The sequence below is a fragment of the Chelonoidis abingdonii genome, chromosome 7, assembly GCF_003597395.2.
Source record: "Chelonoidis abingdonii isolate Lonesome George chromosome 7, CheloAbing_2.0, whole genome shotgun sequence".
NCBI lineage: Eukaryota > Metazoa > Chordata > Testudines > Testudinidae > Chelonoidis > Chelonoidis abingdonii.
Window position 1 is genome coordinate 90,989,442 of NC_133775.1, and position 10,011 is coordinate 90,999,452.

General features: G+C 35.3%; 1 protein-coding gene across 1 annotated transcript in view; it reads left to right on the forward strand.

Moving 5' to 3' along the window:
- CREBRF (CREB3 regulatory factor) overlaps positions 1-9,619 on the forward strand; it is a 36,487-nt gene extending 26,868 nt beyond the window's left edge. Inside the window, exons 5-8 of the mRNA XM_032801463.2 lie at positions 1,751-2,304; positions 2,804-2,877; positions 3,177-3,299; positions 3,533-9,619. Coding sequence (XP_032657354.1) covers positions 1,751-2,304; positions 2,804-2,877; positions 3,177-3,299; positions 3,533-3,648 — 867 coding nt within the window. The 3' untranslated portion in view covers positions 3,649-9,619. The remainder of the gene's footprint in view (positions 1-1,750; positions 2,305-2,803; positions 2,878-3,176; positions 3,300-3,532) is intronic.
- Positions 9,620-10,011: the final 392 nt, after the last annotated feature.

The following is a 10,011-nucleotide window of genomic DNA, read 5'->3' on the forward strand; positions in this document are numbered from 1 at the left end:
GTGTGTGTGTGTGTGTGTGTGTGTGTGTGTGTGTGTGTGTGTGTGTATAGACACACTCACACACGCACATGCGCACACACACACACACTCTCTGTATTTTCCACTGCATGCATCTGATGAAGTGGGCTTTAGCCCACGAAAGCTTATGCTCAAATAAATTTGTTAGTCTCTAAGGTGCCACAAGTACTCCTCATTCTTTTTGCAGATACAGTAGTAACCTTTAATATACTTTCCCTCCAGAGGAAAGTGGATGAATTGAGAATTGTAACTCCTGAAGTGTCTCAGTGGCAATACTGAATGTTATAAAATCTTCTCTGTGCAATACTTCTACTGTCATAAATTAGTAACAAACATGATCTTTTCCCCTAAATACTGGGAGGCAGATCTAGTGTTGCTTGCAGTAGAATTGACCAATACATGGTACTGAGATGCACTTTCATTCAAGTGTCAACTAAAGAATAAGTCAACAAGGTAGATGTCTCTCTTGCCTGGCTCCTCTTCACACATTCCTTCCACCCTTGTGTATGTGGCAGGCTTTTGGAATAATATCTTATCCATGAATACTTAAGTATCTTTTTGGACTTCTTTGTTACACCCTCTTAGAACCTTAAAGTAATATTCTGTCTCTTTCCATTTGGTGAACATATATCATATTTCCATCCTGTGACTTTTTTTTACAAGCCAACTTTCCTGTATTTTGAATGTTGTTGATGCTGTCAAGGACAAACAGTTCTGAGAATAGAGTTTGTTCTTCTGTCTTGTGCCCTCTGCTGGTAGGCAGTCCCCCGCCCCCGTCCATAATTCTGAAGGGACATTGAAGTTAATGAAATAAACAAACTTCCTTAGTTGTATTGTTAACATTCTTTTGCGCTACTGAAATTGAAGTCTTCCTCTGTTATTTTTAATACTGATAGTTTTCAAACCTTTTTGTTTATAAAAAGTAATGTTACATGCTGTTCTGTCTGGGTTGGAAATTTTTTAATTCAGTTAATGCATTTCTGTTTATTTAAATGTGGAAAAACTAATAAGTTGTAAAAATAGCAGTATATCTTTCACTAACAAATATAATAATATATGTATTCCAGATTGGGATTTTTACCTCTGTTTACTTTTATCAGAAAGTCTTCAATACTTTCTTCAGAGGCATGACTTGGAGAGCTGTCTTGCAAGTCCTTTGTACATAGAACTGCCCTTTAACTCAACGAGTTCTGTATGCAGAAGGCTTGTAGAATCGAGCACTTTGTTAGCATCCAGAAGTTGCAGAATTTAACATGTGTGAAAGGCCAGCTGATGCCTCATGATAAGCCCTTTTAGTTATCAATTCAGCTGGGAAATGTCTCTGGGGAAAGTGTTTGCCAGTATCTTTGTTGTTTTAAGTAAAATAATCTTTCCTGTTTTAAATAAACTTAAGAAGGGGAATGTGCAGCAGAATCAGATACTCCTATGAAATAAAGATCCAGATTTTTTCATGCACTTAGTCAGTTTGGCTTTACTAAGGGTAGGAGAAATACAGGAGATATGTGAATTGCATACGTTTTATAAACATCAGTATCTATAAAGAGATTTCCTCAAAGATATCCACAAGGCTTTGACTAGTCTGTACAATTGTTGAGCTTAGATCAAGCTGTCTTTTATTGTAACACCAACCCTTTACTCTCACTTCATGAAGGAAAGAAGATAACAGAGTAATGGATTGTTTTATTTCTTGGTGTGAATTTGATGACAATGCAAGTGAGATTAATGGAATGAGCGACAATGGGAAGGTGTTATGAAACCTTGCTGTTTTGCCTCATCCCTGACTTGTAGCATCCACAGTTCAAAGATTATCCTGCATCCCGCCCATCACTGCTCTTGTATCTCAGTCCTAACCAGCAGTGTTTTCTCTCCTGGTTCTGGATGGATTGTCGGTAGTGCCAAATTGTGTGGTGGTCCTGTTTATGTTGCAGAAGGTCACAGGGACCTGACAGGTTGCATCCAGGTCTCCAGTGATGAAAAGATAACCTACTCCCCAGATGCGCACAACCTACTCCCCAGATACAGTTTAAGAATGTTTTTCAGTTGTATGTCTCTGTATTCTAACACCCCTCAACCCTGTCGTCTGTGTATTCAAATAGGAAAATATGCAGTAAAGAAGTCACGGAGGACTGATGTGGAAGACCTGACTCCTAACCCCAAAAAACTTCTCCAGATTGGCAATGAACTAAGGAAACTGAATAAGGTGATTAGTGACCTGACACCAGTCAGTGAACTTCCCTTAACTGCCAGACCGAGGTCAAGAAAAGAAAAGAACAAACTAGCTTCCAGGTAAACTTTAAATGGCTTTTACCTGTGTGAATTAATCCTGTTTGGGATTATTCTAGACATGTGCTTTACAAGTGAGACCTCTTTGAATTTCTTAGAGAGAGGCAGCTTCATCCTTGACAAGTATTGTAAGGTTAGTATTGCTTTAACAAAAAAACAAAACAAAAACAATCCCCCAAAACAACCAGGGCATCTGATTCACATTGAAAAATGCAAACTAAATTGTACTTTCTTTCCACTGGAAGCAGGCCTAGCTGATAGATTTTGACACAGACCCAGAAAGCCATCCTGTTAACTTAACTAACAGGAATCTGAGAGGCTACAGGAACTGCTGCCATATTGCATTTCTTTGTGTGTATGAGTGATACCAAATACAAGCAGTGGTTGTAGAGACGACATGGGAGCAGATAATAAGCCACAGTCTCTGGCAGCACGGATAGAAGTTATTGGTAACGAATGTTCTATAGCGATTAGAGGTATATTGACTCTCTCTCCATTACAGGGCTTGCAGACTAAAGAAGAAAGCCCAGTATGAAGCCAACAAAGTGAAGCTATGGGGTCTCAACACAGAATATGGTAATTAACTTTTTTCACTTACACAATTTTCCCTTTGTCTTAATACAAACAGTTGTATATTCTGTATTTTCACGTCACCAGAGTCATACTTTGGACAATTTTTTGTGCAGAAAAGGGTGTTGGTATTTAACTTGTAGGTAGTGCTTAAAGATGACTTGGTTTGCTTTTGATTAGTTATTTGTGTTGTGGTAGTGCTATTTTAGGGCTCATTGCTATAAAGTGCAGTACATAAACATAGGGAAACACAGTTCCTGCCCCAGAGAGATTACTATGTGATCCAATGTTGTCTTTTTCTGTAGATAATTTGTTGTTTGTGATCAACTCTATCAAACAAGAAATTGTTAATCGAGTGCAGAGTCCTAAAGATGACAGAGGAACCAACATGGAACAGAAGCTTGATGTACTTATTAAAGATACTCTTGGTAAGGAATAAACTTAATCAACCACATACTTCAAAACTGTTATGTAACAAGTGTTGAGTCCCTTCAGCCTAGTATTTCTATAGGAGCAGTTGCCCAATTATCACAGAGCTTTAGGCCTTCTGCTTGATTACTGACCAACAGCAGGAATTCTGAGAGGTTTTGTATTAATTAAAATATACACATGTGTGGGAATAAAAGAGATCTTAAAGTACATCCCTAATTTTCCTTTCCAGGACTACCTGTAGCTGGTCAAACATCAGAATTTGTGAACCAAGTTTTAGAGAAAACTGCGGAAGGAGACCCCACTGGTGGCCTTGTAGGGCTGCGAATACCAACGTCAAAAGTTTAACAGACATCATTTCACCTAATCTCATTGGTCAGAGCTCTACCTGTGTTAAGTACTCCACTGTAGATTTCATTCTGGTCTGCATGTCAGTTTAGCATTATGTAAACACTTAAAATTAGGTTCCATAGTTTTTTAATAACAATGTAACAGGATAAGTAAACGCACGATATAAAATGCTTAATTAGCATTTTTGGAGCATAAACCATATAGTATTAAAACTGCTTCAGGCACAAATACAGAGATTAGGTGTTTTTAAACCTAGAACCAGATCATATAATTTGCATTAGAAGCAAAAACACATTTTGTGCTAGTGAAAATTTTAGCAAAATGCTGAACATTGTGGCAGGTTTATGCTCTGAGTAAAATTAAAAATTAAGAGGAAGCATTCTTTGTAAACTGTCAAAGTTTAGTGGGTTTTTTTAGAATTACTGCTTTTTTTTCTTCTGAAAAATAAAACCAATAAGCTTTCTTTGCACCCATTAACTTGTACATAGTGCACACGGCATTAGAGCTAGTGTGCCATATAAGACTTAAATTTTCTGAGCTTAATATTGTATTTAAATGTCTGTGAAAGTAAGAGGAGAAAAAAAAGTATATTCTTTGTGCCTTGTATTTTGGGGAAGAGCTATAAATATAAGCTAGTAAAGTTTTTGTACGATGAAAACCCTGAGGAAAAAACAAGATGTATAGATGGTAAGATTATGGGGTTTCATGTATTTGTTCCAGCTCTTACAAATTTTTGAATGTATATAAGAATATGTTGAAAATGTAGATATATGCCACAGAGTCTATGTATTGTATAAAAGATGGCTCTAGAAAATTCAATTTCGGTACTTGGCCGGAAGAAAACAAATACTTGCACATTAATGCGATTGTTTATTTTTGTACCAAAGACAAATGCAACTGATATGGCAAACTGCCAGTCTAAGTAAAGTTTTGCACAGCTTACATGATACTGTACTGAATGTAAAAAAACAAAAAAAAAGAAAAAAAAATTAAAGGTCAGGGTTAGGGATCTTACTGAACTGTGAATTTTTTTTTGTTTGGGTCCAATTATCTACAGAAGGAGCATTCATACATAATATTATTTTGCTGTTCTTCTAGTTCGCTTCCATAGTAGATAAGTTGATGACCATCTCGAAGTCTTTCAATCTTTTTTTTTTTCTCTGCATTTGCTGTACGAAATTTTTAATATATGTGGATTTTAGAAAGCTATTGGAAAAATAGTTTTCAACTTTGAGAATTTAAAAAAAATTATTTAGCTTGTTGTAGGATACTTTCACCAAACAACCAAAATAAAATTATTTTTATTGTAATATGTATATATGTAAAGAAGAAAGAGCTACAAATAATCTAATTCCTTAGTTGCCACTTTTCCAGTTGATGTATTATTATGCATGTGATGTTTCAAAGGATCAGCACAAGCTTAAAACAAAAACAAAATTTATAGTTTTTCTTTTATATTTTTGTACAGAAATTTCAAAACTAGCTTCTTCAAACTTATATGTGACTTATTCTTAATTCAGTAGTTTCTATGATTAGGAAATACTAACACACGTTAGTTCTTATTTGCTCTTCTACTCATAAGAGTTTGCTTTGTTAGTGTTTAGAGTATAAATGAAAAGCTTTATCTCTTGACGAGAAAGTCCTTTATGTCAAGGCAAGATCATTCTCTGGTTTCATGGACCCCTTTTTTTCTCCCCTTTCCTTTTTATTTAAAGATAATGACAAAACACTGTCTACTGCGAATAGAAATACCAAATACTTTAAAATGTAGCTACTGAAAAAATGAAAAGGAAAAAAAAAAGTCCATGAAGGTTTTTTTCCACTCCCTTTGGGGAAATCTCTCTCCTTCATGTAGCTTATCTAAGTTTGTACTGTGACTCCTTTTATGTATAGGTAGGATTATTTTTATACCTAAACATTTAGTGTAAGAAGGTCTGAATCAAAAGTAGTAAACTAAAGAGAGGAAGATGAAAATGGAAATCCTGCTACATGCTTGTAGTGTGTCCACAACTTATGCTACAGCTTGATATTTTGAAAATTTTAAAAGGGTGGAGGAAGCCAAAATACCACTACTGAGCTGTGTCACAAGTTTTTCTTTCAAGACTTGGAAAAAGTACCCAATACTATCTAGTCAAAACTTAGAAAATTCTCTTAAAGGATTAGCAAAACTGTCTTGTATGTTTGGGGGAGGGGGAGTGGTGTGTGTGTGTGTGTGTGTGTGTGTGTGTGTGTGTTTTTGTTAATGTGGGAGGAGAAGCACAGGTTTGTAGTTTCAGAACAGAACATAATGGGTCAGATGCATCCCTGTTATAATTCTACCAGTACCAAGAGTTATACCAGAGATGCATTTGGCCATTGAAATCTTGACAAAGAATGTCAATGTCATGTAAATTTTAAAGTCATGGCTATACTTAGATTTGAATTAATGTTAGTCCTTTCTGGTGTTTAAACAGTTGTAATGCTAGAAAGGTGCAAACACTGTATCAGAACTTTATAGACAAGGTAGTATTTCAAAATACAATGACAGCAGTTTTGCAATCAGGTAGGATTTACATGACAAATTAAACTGACGATAAGGTAGAAAAATGCCCTTTTCTAGCTGCTCAGGAATACTGAGCTAACATTGCTTTGTAGCTTTTTATTTTGTCTGAAAACCAGAATATGATTTTGGTCTAGCATTTCAAAAAAGACTTTGAATCTCTTTAGTGGATTCCGTACCCTTGCATTTCAGTGTTTTCTATGTATTATTTTAAGTTAAATAGGTAAAAGCTTTTAAATAGTTGAGCTTTTTAATGTTGACACTTTATTTTGTATCTATTTATATAAGTATGTATATCTTAGAAAAGCACTTTGTTTAAAAAGAAGAAGAAAAAAATGCGTTTTTATATGATTCCTGCCATTTGCTGCTAACTCTGGGCTGGTCAGAATGCTGCAGCGATACTTGATCTAAATAAAACCTGGCAGTAAAATGTAGAGTAAAGTTAAGACCTTTGCTGGTTTAACTTTATCATAAAGATGACATAGGCAAGCTGTGCAGCTTTACATTTTAACCAGGGGACTCTGTGGCATTTAAACCGTCTAGAAATGGTTGTACTTTAATGCCAGTAACAATCTGCTTCCTCTAGTGTCATTAAAATATATATGTTTAGTGTATTCTTATCACAAACAAATCTTATAAGGGTAAAAATACAAATGTACATGTTCTGTTTTTTGGAAATTGTGGCATGCATTTTTGGATGATCTTTAGAGAATAGTTCTCTAAAAGCTTTCAGCATTCATACATGGTATGTGGATCTTAATGAAGTCCTTGAATATTTTTGAGTGTAGGCATTGTGAATATTCACTTTAATTCTGTCATCCAAAACCAGTTATACATTTTGATTTAATAAAAACTAAAAGTTCTTCCTTTTTTTCTGATACACTGGATTCTCTAGAATTTGTTTTCATATTAAAGCATGCTGTCAAACTGCTCTTGTTAAGATCTTGTCAGCCTGAATTTGGGTGCCACACTTTTTGAATCAGTATGATGGACTGCGTGTTCTACTGTACCATGTATGATTCTTGTCTGTTCCTATTTCCTTCATGCCAGATTATGATGTGGCTTTATATTGTGCCTTACTTGTACATTTAGAACTAAATGTTTTTATTTTTCATTCCCCTGAACCTATTAAATCCTTTGACCCTTCTGAAAGCAAAATCAGAACTATGATAAAAGCATCATGAAGGAACTTCAAATGAATCTGATTTCAAATTCTCTTAATAGTCACTTTGTATTTGTATGAAAGAGCAATTTTGAATGGCCTTGGGAGATGGGGGTGCTAGGGCTAAACAAATAAAATAAAAAATATTTTCCACTACATCCCTTCAGCTAATGCTTTCTCTGACTTTCACGAGAGTATCAAACATGTTTTCTGATTTATTTTTTGGGGGGTGCTTATTAAGTCTCCAGATAGATGTGGATGTGCTTGATTCTCCTCTCATAGCAATATAAATCAAGAATAACAACACTGACATCCGTGATATACATTGATGTAAAAGTGATGTGAGGATCGGGTCCAGGTGTGCTCAGTTCATCAGCTTGAAGTTTAGTAAGCTCTTTTTCCAGTTTCAAAAACAAATAGCAGTAAAAAGCAAAATTCTTCCTTTATAAAATGCATGGTGGGTCTTTTAAGTAATCTAAAGGACCAGACATATTTCTGAAATACAATACTGCCAGTTTGGGTTTCATTTTTAAAATCTATACCATTATCTGATGTTTGCCTTCATTTAATAAAACTATTAATTTAGTCACAAAAATGTCAAGAATGGATGTGCTTTTTATCTTCCATAAATCTTTTTAAAACATATAGATATTTTTAAAAAACTAAGATTTTTAAGACTTCACCTACTTTGAAAGGGTTGTATACAGTTGCCTTCAGCAGAAATAGCAAATATAATTTTGTTCCTCAAACATGCTTAGCAGTCTTCCTGAAATTGTGTTGAGACATAGCCCAGTTATGTAACATGAATGTTTGTATCTTTATTTGGCCTTGGGACCTGAATTTCAAGAATGTGTCTAATCATGATTTTTTTTTTAAAAAAAAATTTTAAAGTTAAAGGTTTCAGTTGGGTACCACTAGTTCAATATGCTACCAGATGAAACCTTTGCTTATTCACAGAGCTGCAGTTCATTTTGTTTACCCTAGGGATCATGCAAAATACATTTCAAATAGTTACTGCTGAAGTGGCTGTTTCTTGTTGTAACCATATAAAGGATATTATCATGTTGAGAAAACACCACTTTTTTAATATCCCAGTTTACATTGGAGATATTTCAATGTCCACATTGCGTAAGTGGTACTCTAGAGTATATTTTTTTCCCTGCATCCAAAAGCTGAATGATACCTTGCTGATGTTTGATTTACATTATACAATAGGCCATGATCTTTAATGGATATAGCATGGTAAAGTGAGAGAGAGAGAGAGTGTGTGTGTGTGTGTGTGTGCGCGCGCGCGCTGAATTTATACCTCTCAGCATCTTAGACATTCTTGAACTTCCACAAAGACAAATGCTGATTATGCATTTATTAACTGTCTTTCTGTTGAGCAATGGAGCCAAAAATAAAGCCAGATCCATTTAAGACACATCTCAACTTTATTTTTTAATCTGGACAAAAATCCTAAACTCTTTGTTTTAAGCAAGCAATATATTCCGTAGTACTGTATTAGCATTTAAAGATTGAATGGGTTATGAACATTGGAGAGTTAGACATGTGGATAAGCCAAACTTGGGTGCATAGAATGGTTAGAGTAGGATTCTCTTGGCTTGGACTTCATAATTACAAATGCATCTTCTACCACGATACTTCTTCTTTTTTTCCTTTCTCTTCATGACATTAAAAACCAAAAAAATGTAGTGGTAGAAATGTAGCTGCTTTTTTGAATCTTTCTTAGAACACTATATTCTACTAACCGCATTTCTGTTGATTGAACCACCCTTTTCCCCTACCCTTTTTAGAAAACTTCCATCTGTTTAAAAGATGTCTTGTAGCTCAGTAATTGTGGCTAAGAATGAACTCTAAGGCTGATGGCACATGGTGGATTTAGTGAACTGACTGAAAGGCAAAAATTAAAGTATTTTTTAACAAAACGTGGCAACCTGCTCTGCTTATGCTTGGGGTCATGTTTGTAATGCTGTCCTCAATATTCTGTAGTTAATTTCCAACTGGAGCTCAGAAAAACTTACTGAAAGTCTTTGTGTGTCTGTCAGAAAATATTTTTTCCTTGTTAAAAGCATGATCTGTTAAGAGTTGCAATGTTTAATGTTGGTTAATAGTTGTGCAGTTTTCTTTTTAAAGAGGCACAATTAAAATATTGATTTTTGTTTACTCTGTCACCCTGGAGCCCTAGCACTTCTATTCAGATACAAACTCATCAATGTATGCAACATCCTTTGTAATTTAAAATAAAAAATTGTGGAGAAAAAACAGTTCTCAAATTCTTGTGCTTCCCATTTGGTATGTTCTCTCTCCTGCAGTGCATCAGCTGAGGCATTGTTTCTATAGTTCTCTGGTAAAATTACTTGGGTTTCCCCTGTAGAATGTTGTACTGACATTGCAGGAAGCTTGAAGACCTTTTCCCCACCCCTATAGAACAGGGACAGGGCAGTCATCAAAAGGCTAAGCTCCTCCCATTGCCCCACTGTCATGCTTCAATATTCCTCTTGGAGGGACCATTACCAGATATGAGGATAATTTTAATCTCTAGGCCCATTCAGTCCTTGGCATAGTAATAGCAACTAGCTGAAAGGGTGCTGGAGTGATGTGGACAGTTCTCCAGCAGAACCTAGACTGGAACCACCAAGTTATTTTACAAAAGCCA